The sequence below is a fragment of the Mus caroli genome, chromosome 12 (assembly GCF_900094665.2).
Source record: "Mus caroli chromosome 12, CAROLI_EIJ_v1.1, whole genome shotgun sequence".
Lineage (NCBI taxonomy): Eukaryota > Metazoa > Chordata > Mammalia > Rodentia > Muridae > Mus > Mus caroli.
This window is the reverse complement of record NC_034581.1, coordinates 28,777,843-28,798,254: the sequence shown is the minus strand read 5'-3', so window position 1 is coordinate 28,798,254 and position 20,412 is coordinate 28,777,843. Positions and strand designations below refer to the sequence as shown.

General features: G+C 40.9%; 1 protein-coding gene across 1 annotated transcript; it reads right to left on the bottom strand.

Moving 5' to 3' along the window:
• Window positions 1-16: 16 nt before the first annotated feature.
• On the bottom strand, window positions 17-3,997 carry Ccdc71l (coiled-coil domain containing 71 like). The gene has a single exon (XM_021179541.2). It carries the CDS (start codon window positions 3,912-3,914, stop codon window positions 3,258-3,260), a length of 657 nt encoding a protein of 218 aa, XP_021035200.1. The 5' UTR covers window positions 3,915-3,997; the 3' UTR covers window positions 17-3,257.
• Between the last annotated feature and the right edge of the window lie 16,415 nt (window positions 3,998-20,412).

Here is a 20,412-nt window from a genome sequence, read left to right as displayed (position 1 = left end):
AGTTAAAAAGCAACACACAACCAAATTGTAAATCTCATTCATATGCACATTAAACTGTCCAGGGAAACACTTCAGTTCCATTACAAACAATTGCATTCTAATGCACTTAAGACATAACAGTTTATCAAAAAATAGCTGAACACACCAATAAGGGAAATGTTATGTATGTATGTTCATTAAAAATCACTGATTTAAAGAATACCCTAACAACCCTTAAAACAACAAAAACCCTTAAGTTCAAAATTGTGATTTTTTTTTTGTATTCAAATATCTTAAAAGTTTTTTATAAAGTTTTTTGAAAAATAGTAGTAGTATGTACACATGGCAAATCAATAGGTATGAGCTCCCAGCTTAAGTTACACTTGTCCATAGAATACTGGAACAGACAAAATAAATAGGCACCACAACAGCAACACTGTACTATCAACACGGAAGCTTGCCCTCAGCTGTCGCCAGGTCATTGGCTTAGCAAAGTCAAAGTAAGTTGCTGGGTGACAGGGAGGAGAATGAAAATGACATCAGGAGTCTAATAAGGTTACCTTGAGGTGCCAGTCACCACAAATAGGAACTCAAAAGTCAAGAACTAAACAAAAGCTTAGCGAGATGGTGCACCCCCTCCCAGATGACCTCTCTACTTGTGCCATGAGAGATGACAGAGGGCAAAATAACAAATGGGACGTCTTTAAAAACTACCCACAAATGAAGCTACAGTTTCCTTCTAGTACAAAATCCAGATGCTTCATCGTAAAGGCCACAGTGTCAAGTTTCTTTCCACATCCTGTCCAAAGGTACCCAGGAAAAATTCCACTTTCATATAATAGACTCATCAGTTACATTAGATGTGTCTTCATATGTTCAAAGCTGCAGCATGGGTTTTGCTGCAGAAAAACTTGGCAAAATAAAGGTTATATTTTTGAGCCGTATCAAACTCAGCATTGGAAACCAAATCCAAACTTTAGTCAGTTGGAACGATAAGCCAAAGAAGCATTTATGCATACCATCAACTGCACTAAAGTACCAAGGCATGAGAGAAACAAATGTCAAAAATCTCAGTAAAAATAAATGCATGGTGTAACTGGTTACCTGTCCATTGTGGCCCCGAGGTAAATTTTACCCTCAGCCATGTCTAATTTCAGAATCTTCTGGGAAGTATCTAGATAAATCCCATGTTGAAATTACATTCTAATATGGCCATTGAATTTATTTCTTGTTATAAAACTATATACACGTGAAGTGGTACAAATGCATTTTCATCAGGTGCTAGTTAGCTATAAAAGTTAACAATATATTTTTTGGGAAGAAAATCCCATGTCTCTGAAATACATTTGGCAATGGAAGCTAATAACCAAGACTGTCTTAGCTTCCCATGACACAGCTCTAACACTCTCCCTCTCATGGTGACCCACCTTTCATGTACTCAAGTAACAGTATTTGTAACAATGTATTATCAATGAGTGGTGAATAAAAGACTGAGGCTTGTGGGAAACTGGCATAAAGTCATATATGTATGTATAAATGTATATATATATGTGTGTGTGTATGGTTTTTTACAAAACAAAAACACTAAAATTAAACTCACAGCTCTTTTCATGAACTATTAAAAACTTAAAATACTTAATTCAGAAAGCTATGCCATGAATTCTAGAAACACAAGAGTCAAAACTGCAACTGTCATTATTCTCAGAAACTGCCAAGCAGAGATAAACCTTAGTGCTGAGTGCTTAATAAGTTCCAGCCCTGTAGGAATGTCCCATGGCAGAACACTTAAATCCGAAATAACAGTGGTAGAAAAAACACTATTTGACCCTTTAGGTATTGCAGAAAAAGCTGGCTGTGGCACCACTGGCTAAAAACCCACCAATGACCAAAGGCACTTGGATAATCAAGAACTCCACTCTGGGCCATATGGTATACACACTATTACAAAAGTGTACAAGTACAAGAAGGGTCAGTACTGTGTGGCTCGATGTTTTGATTCCTGTGGCCTTCAGCTATCAAAGATTGCAAACACAATGATGAATGGGAAGAAGAGAAAAAGAAAACTCATAGGACAAAACGTTAACCAATTGTCATGGTTTTCAGAAATACAATGAGTATTAGTTTAGGCATTTCTTGTTATCCAACAACGAAGAATTAAGATCTACTTTTCTGCCAAATAACTTTGACCAGTTATATGGTACCAAGAAATGCCCCTGCCCCTCCCTATTGATCATTCACAGTTCTGGGAATTCTAAAGGGTATTCTGTTTATTTGTTTATTCACAATGTCCACACGTATTGATCTCTCCTAAGCAACTTCCATCTTAATTCTCTTCCCATTAACAATCCTGAATATTATGTTACACCAGGAAGCGAGGTCAAACACCTCCAACTGGATTCCAGTCATTCTTGTAGCCACCATCTTCTTCAAAATTTATTCAATTTTTATCACAAGCCATGTGGTTCAAAACACTTCAATTTTATTCAATTTAAATGAATAGAGTAAGTCAACTTTTTCTTAAACAAAACTTTTAAAGAATATCCTACCATTTTACTTAGGAGCTCAGTAAATATAAACTTTCAATATAAAACTTTATATATAAACACCTTAACCTTTTATTTTAAAGTTGTACTTTGCATCTCTTGTTAATCACTGAGCTCATGAAATTCAAAGCCATACAAATCCTTACATTAACAGTCATAAGCTTGAAACTCTTAAAAGACGACCTTGATCAAAGCTTTGGAATCCAGTAAAAATTAGAAAACGAGTGGCCTTCAGAATACCCTGAGCGTACACCAGCACTTCACCAGGAAACATAGTCGATCTTCTGTCCAGAAAGTGGGGCTGACAGTCAAAAAGAAAGCAGAAGGGGAATCAGGAGCAAGTAAAATTCTGGCTGTATTACACAAGCACGAAAACAAAATTCCTTTGGAGAAAAAAATCTGTAAGTCTTCGGAGGTCTTCCAGACCGGTGAGGTAGAGTCCGAGAGGGAGAAAATGCACGTGTCCCTCCAGGTTCTGGAGACGTCTCCATCCGGGTTGGGAAGCAAAGGGACTTCTGTCGCGGGTCCGGCCGTCCCGTCTGGCCGCAGGCGTGGGGGCCGCACCTGTCCCGATCCCGGACCGCGGCGCCGCACCGCATCCAGGGGCCTTGTTCGCGCATAAAGTGCACCAAAGGGGGCCGGTTCTGTAAACATTCGACTGACATTGACACGAGTCCATTCCAGCGCGCGGAAGCTTCCTCGGGCGGCGGCCGGCAGGAGGCGCCGCTGCGCGCATCACAGCCGGTGCACGGGGAAGCGGCGCAGCCTCACCACCGGGTCCAGGTCCACTCGCAGCACTTGGCTCGCCCTGCGCCGCGCCACCGCCAGGCTGCGCTCGCCCCACACGTCGTCGCCGACGCGGATGGTCGGGAAGCTGGTCAGCGTCGGGGTGGCCGCCCTCCAGATCTCCTCCAGGGTGCGGCCCCCGAAGCTGGATGCGGGAGGCCCGGGCTCCGCAGCCGCAGCGGCGGGGCGCGGCCTGCGGGTGTCCGCGGCAGCCCGGGCTCCACGGCGCCTCCTCCTGGGCGTTGCGCGCGGGCGCGGCCGGCGCGCGGGGCGGCTGTCGGGCGCCGGGGGGTCGGGCACCAGTGCCCGGCACGAGGAGTAGCCGTAGACGTCCTTGCTGCGCAGGATGTGCGGGGAGAACTGGTGCTTGAGGCTGCAGAGGAAGCTCCAGAGCTCCGCTTCTGAGCTCATGAACTCCGTGCTGCTGGGCATGAAGAGCTTGAAGGCGTCGCCCAGCGCCTCCGTGCTTCCGGCCAGCGACAGTTGCGACCGCGAGTACACCACCTTCTCCTCCAGCGCCTCCAGCCCGGCCCCTCCTTCCGCTCCGTAGCCGCCGCCCCAGGCGGCCCGGGGCCGGCGCCGCCGCCTCTTCACGCCGCGTCGCATCAGAGGCCGCTCGGGACCGCCCGCCGTCCCTGTCCGCGCCCGGTTCGGCGGCACTCGCCTGCGCTGGCGCCTTCCGCCCGGCGCCTCTCGCCTGTGCTGGCGCCTTCCGCCCAGCGCTGCTCGCTACTTTTCTCGCCTCGCCGCCCCTCCCCCTCGGGGCGGAGGACGCGCTGGTTGTCCTGTGGCCGGGCTAAAGATGGCGGCAGCGGCGGGCGCCCACCCCGGGGCTTTGTCATTGGACGGCGCCCGCCCCCTCCCCTGGCTTCTCTTTCTTCTCTTCTCTTGCCTCCTTTCGCCCTCAGCCTTTCTTTAAATGGGCCCGCCTTAGTCCCCGCCTCCCACGGCCTCAGCTCCTCCCATTGGGTGCTCTCCGAGTGAGGGGCGGGGACTGATGGGGGAGAGGCCAGTTCCTGGAACATGGTGGCCGTGGTGGGTGATGGTGAGGCCCTGGAAGGCCAGTCAACCATTGGGTGGCTCCATGAGGGTTGCCCTGTCTAGAGAAAGAAGTGGGTGGGTGTGAGTGCCATGTTTGGGGGTGTCGTGGGTGATTGTGTTCAGCTGTGGGTTGAGCTGGGGAAGTCTACCAGTCTGAATAATGAGAGAGAACCCCAAGACTTGATAGTATAACAGCTGAGAGAGTTGGGTATAAACTAGAAGGGATGGGCATTTCACGAAGCCCTTCTAAAGTCTCAAATCCTGCTTTGGCATCTTCATATGCTTTGCCTCTCTTGACCCCATCTTTCAAGAAAACTAAAAGTTCAGGCATTGATGACAGCTTCCTTCTGGGCAATGGAACCATCTTGGCACATTTAGGAGATACAGGTTACTGGGAAAGAAAAGACTTAATACTGTATGAACTAAAAAGTCTGCTCAAGTTGGACAAACAGCAATGGCAGCAAAGCTGTTCTGCTGAAAGAAAACATTTTTTTTTTTAATCAGAGTGCTCCACATTTCAGTTGGTATTAAATTGCCATTTGCAGCACCATCTCTATCCTTGATGTAGTATTCCACGTAATCAATAAGATTCTTTGAGAAGAATACATCCTTAAGAATGAATCACCTTTTGTATTTGGAAAGACAGTAGTAGACATCCTTTTTGTCAATTCCTCTATTCACTCTCAACTCGCTGCCTATTCATATAATAGGCGTTGAATGCATACCAAATGGATGTATGAAATAGCACTGCCTGTTTGAAATGGAGTGCAGCACTGAAATTGCTTAGAACAAGGTAATTATATATTTTGCATTTATATTGCAATTTTCTTTGAAGTCCTTTAAACTTCATTATTCCCCTTGCTGGGGATGGAACCTACAGCCTCACACATATGAAGACTGCACCCAACTAATGATCTATACCCTCCAGCCCCTAAGATTTATGTAAAATAAGGGGTTTTTTAAAAATCTATGTCCTAGTGCTAGAATTTTCTTCAGTAAGCATCTTATTTTGCAGCACACAATGAATGCAATGCCAAATTTTTGTGGTTTACATACAGTTAAAATAGTTCCTTTAAATATTTGAGCTGAGACACACCTGGTTCAGTCTTCTTGTCGCACAGATGAGGGCAGTTTAGACCCACAGGAGTTCATTAAGACAGCTTGCTAATAGCAGGGTTGGTGCTATAGACCTTTATGTCCCTAATCTAGAGATCTTTATATTTCACTGTATATTTCACACTGTTTTGTGCTAAGTCAATAGAACGCTTTGTGCATGTTCAGTGGAATGACCAAAAGACATAGCTGTACCCCTGATCATACTTCCCACCCACAACTAGGAAATTTTAATCTGTCATGTGCTGGACACTGATAATATTTTGTTTGAACCATATAACATTTTTTTTAGTTTTGAAAAAAATAAAAAAAAAAAAAAAAAAAAAGAATAAAAGAGAGAAACGTGCTTTCCTATACTAAAGTGCACACTCCACACAGTAGGCTGATGGCAAAAATAAAAACGGTGACCATGAATCAGTTTTCCATGTAGCAAAATGATGGCAGCCTTATAAAGAGAAAATCGTTTTCCTAGAAAAGCATACTTCCTCTCAGAACAAGATTACATAGACAATCACTAGCTTCCTGTCTCCTCATGAAGGAATTACGTTGCAACCACTGTATTCATAGCTAGTTCTCTTGGTAATTCTGAGAACACATCGTGAAAATGGAATAATTTCTGTCAGAATACAATAGAATATCAATTTCTGTGTAGATGGACCCAGGCAATCTCACCGTAAGCTAGAAGACTATGGAGGGAGGGCTTCATCATGAGAGAAAAGAATAAATTAGAACACAGTCTAAGTTCACGTGTTGCTGTGCTCACCCTTCCATGTTAACTATAAACTTTTTGGGTCTTGCCACATAAATATGTACCATGCATCTACATTATGAATTAATCTGAGCCAAATAAAGTCACTAGAGACTTTGACAAAAAAATACTTTCTACCTTTATCTTCAGGTTAATATCTCACTTCTTTAAAATTGCATCTTGAGTGGTGGCCAAAATAATAAAAAATACGTATGTAAGCTCATATATATATGTGTGTGTGTTCATTATATCTATGTATGTATATAATGTATACACATGTGTATGTATAATACATTACAAAATATATGTGTGTATATTGCATGTGTATATATGTATATATACGGTGTACATATATACATTAGCTCTGTAATAAAATAGACTTAGCACCAAATATATCTTTACAATTAAGAATTCTTAGATACTGCTTTTTATCTTTCAGCATACATTTTCTCTTCTATAAAATGAGATGTAACACTTCAATAGATTGTATTGTTTATTAGATAATATTCATATTAAATATGCTATAGTATCTGAAACACAGTTAAACCTTTAATAAATTATAGCTACCTTTATTTGTCTTATTTAATTTTGAAGATTTTATTTTGATTATCCAACATTTCAAGCACTGTATTGTAGAAAATCTAGAAATTTGGTGGTGGCAGGAGAGGAGAGTTCTATGAAGAAATTTAAGAGATTACCTAACAAATTGAACAATCTGCATTCATCTGGGTATATTGAGACACCAAGAGGTCTGGCCAAGGCCACAGAACAATCCAGAAAGTGACTGGACTGAAGTCTAGGTCTCTAACAAAGTTATTTCTTGCATTCTAAATGTGTATTTAATTTTTAATTTAAATGGTGCTGACTATAGCATGATCTATCAAGAAAAAAAAAACACCTTTCACTATGTTCATTTTAAAGTAATCTAGATTCCTCTACAAAGTGATCTGAAAGCACCCATGTGTTCCAAAACTGTGTAATGTATAATACATTCAGACCATATAATCCAAGATGATAGAACTCCCCCTTCTATGAAGATGGAAATCATGTATTTTCCTGATTGTTCCTGAAAACTCCAAATAAAAACTCTAGGCATCACACATCGAATAAACACAAAAAGACAAATGTGAAAAGAGCAGGCTGCCCCCCATAAAAGGGTGTGGCTCTCTGGGTTTCTGTTCCACATATATATGAAACTGGGTGCCAGAGACGAACAATTCAGAAATGCCCACATATCAAACATAAGAACCCTCAATAAAATCTCACTCTAGCTGTGGGACCAGAGAAGGGCCAGCCTGGAAAAGTGGGAAGTTTTCAGCTAGGGAAAAACAAAAACAACAAAAATTCATAGGTTGAAAAAGTATGACTTCTCCTCTTGCCAGGCTATAAAAAGGTACCCCACCTATCTGCATCCTACCTTGATGCACCTCTGCTGGGATGGCATTGCAGAAGTCCAGATGCATCAGGGTGGTTTCTCTCACTAGGCCATAAAAAACGAATCTTCACTCCCTGTCGATGCAGACAAGTGTAGACCACAGCAAAGACCCTACCCCCATTACCCTAGTGGGAAGCCAGAATTCCCACCACCATCCACCCTTAATGAAGAGCCACTTCCACCCCCTCAGTATCACTGGAAGCAGAACAAGAACACTAAACTGTTTTCTGCCAATACTGAGGCAGCTTTTCCCCATATTGGGACGTCAGACAAAGCCAACTGAACGAGTTTTAAATAAGACTCGGAGTCCATAATGCAATGCCTTAAAATACATACGTACCAGTTGGGAATCATTTACTAGACACTTAACTAAATGGAAAAGAAGATCAGTGTCAACAAGATGAGAGTGACGTTAGAATCATGCAACGAAGATGCGAAAGCAGCTGTCATAAAAATAAATCAAATAAGTAACTGAACATCCTAAAACAAGCGAAGAAACAAGGCTATAGCAAGGAAACAGAAAATCTCATTAATGGGGGAATACAAAGATTATAAATAGGAATTTTAGGATTGAAAATCCAACAGACATTAAAAAGACATACTCAGCCATTGGCACACTATTAGAATAGGGGTGGGGCTATAGCAAAAATACCTGGTGAACTTGAGGATAACGCAGTAGGTGTAATCCACTAACCACAGAGGGAAAGTGGGTCTAGAGAGCTGAGGTCTGATATTTGCCTCATTGAAATCTGAAAGATTGGAAGGGACTGGCCAGAGAGAGAAGCTGACGAAACGGTAGCTGAAACTCTAATTGGCGGAGATTTGAGAACAAGCCAAGTTAAAACCAAAGAATTCCACATTGATCCACTTCAGAGTTGATCTGCTGAAAATCAAAACCTACAAAACAAAATGAAATCAGCTTAATTAAAAATAATACCTTACTCACTGTCCAGCAGAACACAAGTTGTGCATGCGCACACAGTTATGATTTACAGTGAAACACCAAAAGAGTGATTTTTCCCCCTAGAAATCATGGGTGGCAGACCAAGAAAAGTAGCTTCATATTTTCCATTTTTCATGTGTTTCTTCCATCCAGTGAGAACACCCTTTCAAAATCAAGGAGAGATGAGGACATTCTCACACAAAGGAAGGCAGTTTGTTCCAGGTAGACAGACCCAAAAGCATAGCAAAAACAATCAAAGCCTAACCCCTCCCCCCAAAGAGAATAGCTAAAGGTCATCTTCTAAATAGAAGCAATACAAATGTTCTGAGCACATTAGGATCAAAGAATTCTGCAGGCAAAAATATGCGTAAATACCAAGTCTTTTTCTTCCTGAGTTCTCTATGATTGATGGCTATCATCGATGGAATGTTTGGTCTTTCAAAAATTCACAGGGAAAAAATGAATTATGCGTGAAGCAACCACTGAGAATTCTGTATACAGAGATAAACTGGAAAAGAAGTTAAAATGGAATTATACGATTCAGGTGCACAAACAGGAAGGGAGAAAAATAAAAATAAAATAATGGAGAACAGCCAACAAATTGAGCAGGAGATAAAAAAGAAAGTGAATTCCACCGTTTGTTATACAGATTTGCTTTGCTGGAGACTCATTCTGTTTCCAACCCTGGCTAGGTTGGCACTGACTACTTCAATTCTCATGGCAGCACAAGGAATTAAGACTACTACTACATTCCTCTTTGCACATTAGCACAGCACAGCAATCCTTACCACACCTGTAACCCTTTCCCCCCTGAGGCAGCCGACCAAAGTCGTCCTTGTCTACCCAATCTTTCTCTTCTTCTTGAGTTTCCTGTGGTTTGCAAATTGTATCTTGTGTATTCTTAACCATCATTTCTAGATCATCTTTTCATGCTCAATGTTGGAATCTTCTTTGGCTATCTTTAAAGTTTACCCTTTCCCTTTTTATCTTTTTTTCTGGTTTTTAGCCCTGATGTGAACAGATGAGATACTTTACTAAAATACCACATTGCTTTTATGTAGAGAAATTTTAATCCAGCAATATGGATTCTCTGACAAGGAACTACATCCAAAGGTATGATCCCGCTGGAATGTATACATGCATGCCATACACGTTTGATCTCTCTGGCTGGAATACAAACATGCCTTTAGTACACACCTCTAATTCCAAACAATGACATCTAATTGAGAGGCAGACAAAGTGACAAATCAGAGAAAGATTTGAAAGAATGAGTCAGAGAAAAGATACACCCAACTCTCAGGAGAAGACAGGAAAGAGAGAGTATTTAAGAGCAGTGAGGGGAGAAGGGCAGTTCAGGTCAGAGGAGTTGAGTTCCGTGCAATTCAGTTGAGTGCAGTTGAGCTCAGTTCTGAGCAGAGCAGTAGAGTTTGTGGAGTTCAAGGGGCAGTTTTTTCAGTCAGAATTTTCCAGAGCAATTCAGTCAGAAGCTGAGAGAAGCCAATCTCAATCAGTCAGCTTTTCGAGGAGTGAGCCAGAAGAGCTAAGTTGACCCAAACAATTAGAGTGCAGAAAGAGCTGGAAAGGGTGAGTTTATTCAGCAGTAAGTCTTGGAGGCTGAAACATTTTAGACCTAGGTTAGCAGATGAAGGCTTGAAGCTGAAGCCTTTAAGGTACTCTGGGCTTGCAGAAGCTTAAACCGCACAGAGGCTAGAAGATTCCAGGCCTAGGCCTAGGAATTGGTTGAATAGAGAGGGAAACTCTCTGGGTTCAGCCCAAGCCAAGTATTCACACAGCATTATCTCAGCTCTCATCTCATCACTTCACCTGAGGAAATAAAAGTGATATTTATACTTTGAGATTATGCAAACAAAAAATAGAGAAGAAAATAATTCTCTAAAATGGGGATGCCTGCAGAGATGAAACCGTTATAAATCAGTGCTTCCGAGCAGCTTGGGGAAATGGTGTAAGTGTAGCTGATAGGCTGCTCTGGTCTGTGCCCATAGGCCTTTCACAGCTCGATCCATCATGGCACTGTCAACCTGGGGAAACGCTGCCCATGCTCACACTGACCCAGGGCTTCCTCAGTACTGCTTCCTTCAGGTAATGACCATCATCTCCTGGACTGGGCACACATTTGGAAGAGAATTCTCAGAATAACATCTGATATGGGAAGGAAAGAAGGAGCAGGTTAAAACCTCAGCTTGCGCTCCTCTGGAAGAACCCGCAGCCTTAGGAATATGCACTGAAGTCTAACGAGGTCTCACACACTGATCCATGGGGAATGCCTACCAAAACAGAAAAACCAAAAACCATTTGCTTACTTCATTCTTAGTTTCCTTTCTTCAAAGCCACCCCACACAAAAACTTGTTCCTGCTTAGCCAAACATACTTTCTCTTGTAAAAGAGCTTTCTAAAGCTTATATATCTGGAGGGAAGCCTACTTAGCTAAAGGCCATGGTTGTGAACATTGATTGTCAACTTAAGAGCATCAAAAATCACAATTGAGACTAGCCTCTGAGTATAGACCTGAGTGTATATTCCTAAGGCTGTTGGTTCTTCCAGAGGAGCACAAGGTGAGATTTGAACTCACATTTTTCCTTCTCATACCAGATGTTATTCTGAGAATTCTCTTCCAAACATGTGCCCAGAGAGATCTTCTAGATTAGGTTCTTTGAAAAATATCCACCCTAAATGTGGACAGCACCATTTCATTGGCTAGAGTCCCAAACATCTGAGCATTACTGCACACTAGTTGTTTTAACTTTGGACTTGAGAATGAGATGCCATGATGCCGCATCCTACGTAAAGTCCTCTTGCATCTATAAAGCAAAGCCCTGGGAAGTGAATTTCAAGTTGAGGATAATGGGGAAAGCTAGAAGGTAGCCAGATCCTCAGAGACATTGTGAAGACTTCAAACCAATCTTAAATTGTCCACCTATCATCATCTAGTTAGAATCATACAGGTTCTCATGCCTTAAATTACTGACTAATTGCAGCCTAATACATCTGATATCACATCCCTGTGAGTGTCACATGCACTCCTGTGGTGGTTTGAATAAGAATGGACCCATAGGCTCATATATTTGAATGCTTAGTCATCAGGGAGTGATGCTATTTGAAAGAATTAGAAGGATGAGGAGGTGTGGCCTTGTTGGAGTAGGTGTGGCTTTTTGGGGGGAAGTGGGCTTTGAGGCTTCAAAAGCCCATTCTAATCCAATGTTTCCCTCTACCTCTCTGCCTAAGGATCAAGATGTATCACCCAGCTACTGCTTCAGGAACTATCTGCATACTGCCATGACTCCTGTCATTATGATAATAGACTAAGCCTCTGAAACTATAAGCAAACCCCAATTAAATACTTCCTTTTATAAGAGTTGCTGTGATCATGCTGTCTCTTCACAGCAATGGAAGAGTGACTAGAAGAACTCCAACATTCCAAAGATGCCCCTGACCATGCATACCATCACCCCACTGACTGATAATGTTATAAATTTTGCTCACATCTTTTTAGGGTTTTTAAATATGTAGAAATGACTCATTTGAGAAATTTCTAGATAATCAGACAGACATTCATAAGTCATTGCTTCTTCAAACAATAAATACATGATTAATCTAGAGAAAAATATTGGAGGAGAAAAGACCAAAGAGACCACAGGGTTATGTCATTTACAAATAATTTTTCAATTAAATTATTTAACCCTTCTTTCCGGAGTGTTATAGCTAGATTGCTGTAACTATTTTCCTCTGAATCATGACCGGGACTGCCTCATTCTCTCATTCACTGTCTCCTCAATCCTCTCCCACTCTGTATCTGGGGACTAGACTGCTCAGTGACCCCTTTAGAGATGAGGAGTGTCACTGTGTGATCTGGCTTCAGATCCTCAGTGCTTCAGTCTCAAGAAAAAGCGATCAAAGTTGGGTATGGTAACACACACCTTTGACCCCAGCACTCAAGAAGAAGAAGCAGACAGATTTCTATGAGCTCAAGACCAGCCTCTACAGTGCGAGTTCCAGGACAGCCAGGGCTACCGAGAGAAACCCTGTCTAGAAAACCAAAAGAAAGAAAAAATAAAGAAAAAGTGATTGAGGCCCCTCTCCTACAGCATTTCTTTTAGATGTTTTTCTCCCTAACAAAGATTTTTCAAAACAATCTGTGGTATGAACTGTTAACATAAAATGCATTTGTTGCATAGACAACATTATAGTAATGGCACTAAAACTTTAAACAGAACATTCACTCAGTAATATCACTATTTAATACACATTTCATATTGTTTTAGTTCCAAACAGTTTTATGTCATCATACAATTGTTCCCCTATTACATAAGCATTTATCTATATTTTCAATTAATTTATTCATTTTTCATCACAATATCAGCCCCCTTCCTCCCAGCGTCCCCTCATGCAAGTCCTCCCCCATTCCACCTTCCTCTTCTCTTTTGAGAAGAGAAAGTCCCCAGTCTAGTGTTACCCCTCCTCACCAACATCCCAATCCTCTCATTCCCCCTCCCACATCAAGTAACTGTAAGACTAAGTGCATCCTCTCCCTCTGAGCCCAGACAAGGTGGCCCATTTACAGGAGTGGGGTCCACAGCCAGGCAGACCACAGGCTTAAGGACAGCCCCTGCTCCAGTTATTAGGGTACCCAAAGGAAGACCAAGCTGTTCATGTGCTACATGTGCAGGTAGCCTAGGTCCAGCCCAGGCTCGCTCATTGGGTTGTGGTTCAGTCTCTGGGAGCCCACATGGGTCCAGGTTACTTGACACTTTTGGTCTTCCTATAGAGTCCCTAACCTCTTCAGGACTCTCAATCCTTCTCTGAACTCTTCTATAAGCTGAGCTCCATCTAATATTTGGCTGTTGGTCTATGCATCTCTTTCCATTGGCTGCTGGGTGGAGCCTCTCAGAGTAAAGTATGCTAGGTTACTGTCTGCAAGCATAGCATAGTAGCATTAATATTGTCAGGGATTGATTCTTGCCCATGGGATGGGTTTCAAGCTGCGGCAGTCATTGGTTGGCCGTTCCTTCTACCTCTGTTTTTGTTGTTGTTGTTGTTGTTGTTTGTTGTTGTTCCTGTACATTTTGTAAGCCGGACACATTTTGAGTCAAAGGTTTTGTGGAAGGGTTGCTGGCTTTATCCCTCTACTAGGAGTCCTACCTGGTTGCAAGAAGTGGCCAGTTGAGGACACATATACCCCATTGCCAGAAGTCTCAGCTGGAGTTGCCCCTAAGGACCCTCTGGCCTCTCCCCATCCCAGAGCTCTGGTGGATTTTCATATATTGAACCACCCCCGCATCCCTCGGATGAAGCCTACTTGATTAGGATGGATTATGTCTTTCATGTGTTCTTGGATTCAGTTCAAAAGAATTTTATTGAGTATTTTTGCATCAATGTTCATAAGGAAAATTGGTCTGAAATTCTCTTTCTTTGTTGAGTCTTTGTGTGATTTCAGTATCAGGGTGACTGTGGTCTCATAGAATGAGTTTGGCAAAGTTCCCGCTATTTCTATTTTGTAGAATAGTTCATGGAGTGTTGGCATTAGCACTTCTTTGAAAGTCTGGTAAAGTTCTATACTAAAACCATTTGGGAGATTTTTAATAACTGCTTTTAATTTCTTAGGGATTATAGGACTGTTCTGATAGTTTATCTGATCTTGATTTAGCTTTAGTAATTGGTCTAGAAAATCATCCATTTCATTTAAATTTTGTGGAGCACAGGCTTTTGAAATAAGACCTAATGATTCTTTGAATTTTTTGTGTCTGTTGTTATGTCTCACTTTTCATTTCTGATTTTGTTAATTTGGATACTGTCTCTCTGTCTTTTGGTTAGTTTGGCTAAAGGATTGTCTATCTTGTTGATTTTTCTCAAGCAGTTCTTGGTTTTGCTGATTTTTTGTATTTTTCTCTTTGTTTCTAATTGACTGATTTCAGCCCTGAGTTTGATTATTTCCTACAGGGTGTGTTTGCTTCTCTTTTTTTCCTAGAGCCTTCACATATACTCTTAATTCATTAGTATGAGAACTCTTCAATTTCTTTACAATGGTGCTATGAACTTGTCCCATAAGTTTGGGTATGCTATGCCCTCATTGATCCTAGAAAATCTTTAATTTCTTTATTTCTTCCCTGACCCAGTGATCATTGAGTAGGGAGTTGTTTAGTATCCATGAATATGCAGGCATTCTGTTGTTTCTGTTGTTGTTGATGGCCAGCTAAATTTAATTCTTGCACGGGGTTATTTCAAGCTTCTTGTATGTGTTGAGGCTTGCTTTGTCAGCATTTATATGGTCAGTTTTGTAGAAGGTTACATGAGGTGCTGAGAAGAAAATGTAATCTTTTGTGTTTAGGTGAAATGTTCTATAGATATTTGTTAGGTCATTTGAATCATAACTTCTGTTAGTTTTGTTATTTCTCTGTTTAGTTTCTGTCTTGATGACCTACCCATTGGTGAGAGTGGGTTGTTGAAGTCTTCCACTATTAATGTGTGGGGTTTATGTGTGATTTAAGCTTAATAAGGTTTCTTTTGTGATTGTGGATACCCTTGCATTTGGGGCATAGATGTTCAAAATTGAGATGTCCTCATGGTGGATTTTTTCTTTTGATGAGTATCAACTGTTATATTCTCTCTCTCTCTCTCTCTCTCTCTCTCTCTCTCTCTCTCTCTCACACACACACACACACACACACACAATTTAGAAGATATTTTATTTATTTATTTACATTTCAAATATTACCTCCTTTCCTGACTGATTTCCCCTCTGAAAACTTCCTATCACCTCACTCCTCCCCCTGTTCTCCACCACACCCACTTCTGCTTCCTGGCCCTGGGATTTCCCTAAACTGGGGCATAGAGCCTTCACAGTACCAAGGGCTTTTCCTCCCATTGATGTCTGACTACACCATCCTCTGCTACATATGCAGCTGGAGCCTTGAGTCCTTCCATGTGTACTCTTTTGTTGGCGGTTTAGCCCCTGGGAGCTCTAGGGGTACTGGTTAGTTCATATTGTTGTTCATCCTATGTGGCTGCAAACACCTTCAGCTCCTTGGGTACTTTCTCTAGCTCCTTCATTGGGCACCATGTGCTCAGTCCAGTGGATGGCTGTGAGCATCAATTTCTGTATTTGTCAGGCACTGGCAGAACTTCTCAGGAGACAGCCATTTCAGTATCTTTTCAGCAATCTCTTGTTGTCATCTACACGAGTGTCTGGGTTTGGTGATTGTATATGGGATGGGTGGGTCAGTCTCTGGATGGTCATTCCTTCAGTCTCTGCTCCACACTTTTTCTCTGTATCTCCTCCCATGGGTATTTTGTGCCCGCTTCTAAGAAGGATCGAAGTATCCACACTTTGGTCTTCCTTCTTGAGTTTCATGGGGCTTGTGAATTGTATTTTGGGTATTCGGAGCTTCTGGGCTAATATCTACTTATCAGTGAGTGCATATCATGTGTGTTCTTTTGTGATTGGGTTACCTCACTCAGGATGATATTTTCTCTTTCTATCCATTTGCCTAAGAATATCATAAATTCATTGTTTTTAATAACTGAGTAGTACTCCATTGTGTAAATGTACCACATTTTCTATATCCATTCCTCTGTTGAGGGACAAATGGGTTCTTTCTACCTCCTGGCTATTATAAATAAGGCTGCTATGAACATAGTGGAACATGTGCCCTTATTACATGTTGGAACATCTTCTGGATATATGCCCAGGAGAGATATTGCAGGATCCTCCGGTAGTACTATGTCCAATTTTCTGAGGAGCCACCAAACTGATTTCCAGAGTGGTTGTACCAGCTTGCAATGCCACCAGCAATAGAGGAGTGTTTCTCTTTCTCCACAACCTCGCCAGCATCGGATGTCACCTGTGTATTTGATCTTAGCCATTCTGACTGGTGCAAGGTGGAATCTCAGGGTTGTTTTGATTTGCATTTCCCTGATGACTATGGATGTTGAAATTTCTTTAGAAGCTTCTTAGCCATTCGGTATTCCTGAGTTGATAATTCTTTGTTTAGCTCTGTACCCCATTTTTAATAGGGTTATTTGGTTTTCTGGAGTCCAACTTCTTGAGTTCTTTATATATATTGGATATTAGCTCCCTATCAGATTTAGGATGGGTAAAGATCTTTTCCCAATCTGTTGGTTGCCGTTTTGTCCTATTGACAGTGTCCTTTGCCTTACAGAAACTTTGCTATTTTATGAGGTCCCTCCCATTTGTCGATTCTTGATATTACAGAACAAGCCATTGGTGTTCTGTTCAGGAATCTTTCCCCTGTGCCCATATGCTCAAGGCTCTTCCCCACTTTTTTTTTCTATTAGATTCAGTGTATCTGGTTTTATGTGGAGGTCCTTGACCCAACTGGACTTGAGCTTTGTACAAGGAGATAAGAATGGATCAATTCACATTCTTCTACATGCTAATCACCAGATGACCCAGCACCATTTGTTGAAAATACTGTCTGTTTTCCACTGGATGGTTTTAGCTCCTTTGTCAAAGATCAAGTGACCAGAGGTGTGTGGGTTCATTTCTGGGTCTTCAGTTCTATTCCATTGATCTAACTGCTTGTCACTATACCAACACCATACAGTTTTTTTTATCACAATTGCTCTATAGTACAGCTTAGATCAGGGATGGTGATTCCACCAGAAGTTCTTTTATTGTTGAGAATAGTTTTCACTATCCTGGGTTTTTTGTTATTCCAGAGGAACTTGAAAATTGCTCTTTCTAACTCTGTGAAGAATTGAGTTGGAATTTATATGGGAATTGCATTGAATCTGTAGATTGCTTTCAGCAAGATGGCCGTTTTTACTATATTGATCCTGCCAAACCATGAGCATGGGAAATCTTTCCATCTTCTGAGATCTTCTTCGATTTCTTGCCTCAGAGACTTGAAGTTCTTATCATACAGATCTTTCACTTGCCTAGTTATAGTCACATCAAGGTATTTTATATTCTTTGTGACTATTGTGAAGGGTGTTGTTTCCCTAATTTCTTTCTCAGGCCATTTATCCTTTGTGTAGAGAAAGGCCACTGATTTGTTTGAGTTAATTTTATATCTAGCTACTTCACTGAAGTTGGTTATCAGGTTTGAGAGTTCTCTGGTGGAATTTTTGGGATCACTTGTATATACTATCATATCATCTGCAAATCGTGATATTTTTATTTCTTCCTTTCTAATTTGTATTCCTTTAATCTCCTTTTGTTTTCTAATTGCTCTGGCTAGGACTTCAAGTACTATATTGAATAGGTAGGGAAAGACTGGGCAGCCTTGTCTAATCCCTGATTTTAGTGGGATTGCTTCCAGTTTCTTGCCATTTAGTTTGATGTTGGCTACTGGTTTGCTGTAGATTGCTTTTATTATGTTTAGGTATGGGCCTTGAATTCCTGATCTTTCCAAGACTTTTATCATGAAATGGTGTTGGACTTTGTCAGATGCTTTCTCAGCATCTAAAGAGATGATCATGTGGTTTTTGTTTTTGAGTTTGTTTATATAGTGAATTATGTTGATAGATTTCTGTATATTGAACCATCCTTACATCCCTGGGATGAATCTTAACATTCTAATTTAATATTCAGAGGCAGTTAGAACATTGTTTTTTTGTTTGCTTGTTTGTTTGTTGGCTTTTACAGATGAGGAATTATATTCAAATGCACATTTTTGGCATACTTTTATTACTTCTCTCTTATAAGTTCCCTGGGCCAAAAAGTCAAGAAATGCATATGTAAATTCTAAATAAATAAATTGGATGATTTTTAAGCATCCAAGTTTCAATACTTTAAGCAATATATATATATATATATATATATATATATATATATGAGTATATATAATTTTCCTTTACCTTCCCCAGCACTCTGAATTTATATATGTGTGTGTGTGTGTGTGTGTGTGTGTATCATGCTGGGTGTCACTAATTCTTCTCTTATATTCACTTGAGTCCTAGTGAGAGTGATACTTTTTTTTCTGTCTCTTGGCATTGTTACTGAGGTTGTCTCTTTGTGGTCTCTATCCTCTGGGTTTTGCCCTTCTCATGCTTTTCATCTATGATGTGTATAAACTGACAGATAACTGAATAAGCCTATAGGCAAGCACTATGATGCAGGAAGAGAGCTTATATCCCTTCTGAAGTACCATAAACAAAAATACTTTTTCTAAAAGCATAATCCCAAAGAAACAAGAAAAAAGGTCTAAACCTGGGGTCTACAACCTCTGTTTTAGAAGAGAACCATGAAAGAATTCTGTCATAATAACATCAGATGCTTATGCTTAAAAGCAAGGGGACTTGGTTTAGCAGTAGGCTTAAATGAGGCACAGTAGGCATTTGCTTTCCCCCAAGTCACTGTGAATTCACAGTTGTAGTAATAATCAATGTATTCTGTACTCCTTAGACCATTCCTCGAGCATTGTGTATAGTCCTGAGACACCTGAGCACCCTGGTGTCTTTCTTGGGGGTTGATTAGAAAGATGAGGTCACTCCATAGTACTAGGTCCTGAGAATAATGGAAGGTTGACTTAGGATGTTTTACCTAGAAAAGAGGCCTATGTAGCATGTTAGCAATGACCTGCAACTATTTTCATCCAGAATGTTCTCTGAGGTTCTAAATAGAGCAAGTACTACCCATAGTTGTTATATAATTAGAATAATGGATCACCCTGGTCAGATGAAATAGAGAATTTTCTCCATTTGGGAATAAAGAGATTGTCACACTTTGGAGTACAGCATGAAAAGGGCAGTGACATTTGGCTTTGTTCTTCATCTTTTTTGTCCTCACTTTTGCACAGTTACTTCAATAGAATGCATTAGCTCCAGCTGACAATCAGAACCAATGAACTACAACCACATAGCAAATCCAGTCCCTGCCTATTTTTGAGAGTACATTTTTGTGGTGATATGTTTAGCCTCCTTCCTAAAGCAATAGCAGACCTAAGTAGGGGGACTAAAGGCTGCATGACATGCAAAGCCAACGTGCTCAGTGCCTGGCCTTTCACTGAAGAGATTTGTCAAACACTGATCTACAATGATGTGAATAATCCATTTCCGAAGAGCAAGATCTAGTATGGCAGCACTAAGGATTTAAAAGGCAAAGACTGTTTATTTGAAAAGCAGACCTAGGGGGAGAGATTTTTACTCTTTAATGTATTATGTTAGTTGCCCTTCGTTCCTATGTCCCCGTTACACATGTACATCCTAGGACATGTCTGCTGCCAAACAGTTCCATTTCATCTTGGAAGAGAGTTTGGTGACTCTTAGAACCAAGTGCAGAGTATATATCATCCTCATGGAAAAAAAAAAAAACAACCAAGAATGAAACACTGAATACCATCTGAGTCGTTTGGTTACCATTTTCTCTCTTGGCCCCTCTATGTGCATATGCTATGGCCTCAATGTGGTTTTCCCAGAAGACTTCCTGCAGGAATTGCTTTGATCTCCAAACTTACGTTATGCTGATAGTGTGAAGAAGCTGGAAAGTTAATGCCACTATACTTTATATTGCTTTGGAGAAATGATTAGATTAGGTCATTAGAGTACAACCTATGTTTGAATCCTGTTTGTTTATAAGGCCAAGGAACAGAAACAGATCCATGCATGCCCCTGCATGTGGTATAACTGAGGTCTGGGAAGTACTTGTAAGAACCTGTGTCACTCTTGGACTTTGAACCTCTAGAATTATGGGTCTGAGTAAACCACTCTTCCTTGTAAAGTACCCTATCTCAGGTATTTCGTTGTAGTAATAAAAAATGGATAAATATGACATCCAATTTATTTCATCTTTTTTGACAAACTTTTAATGAAAAGATTATACTAATAAAATTTTGTTTGCTTTTTAAGG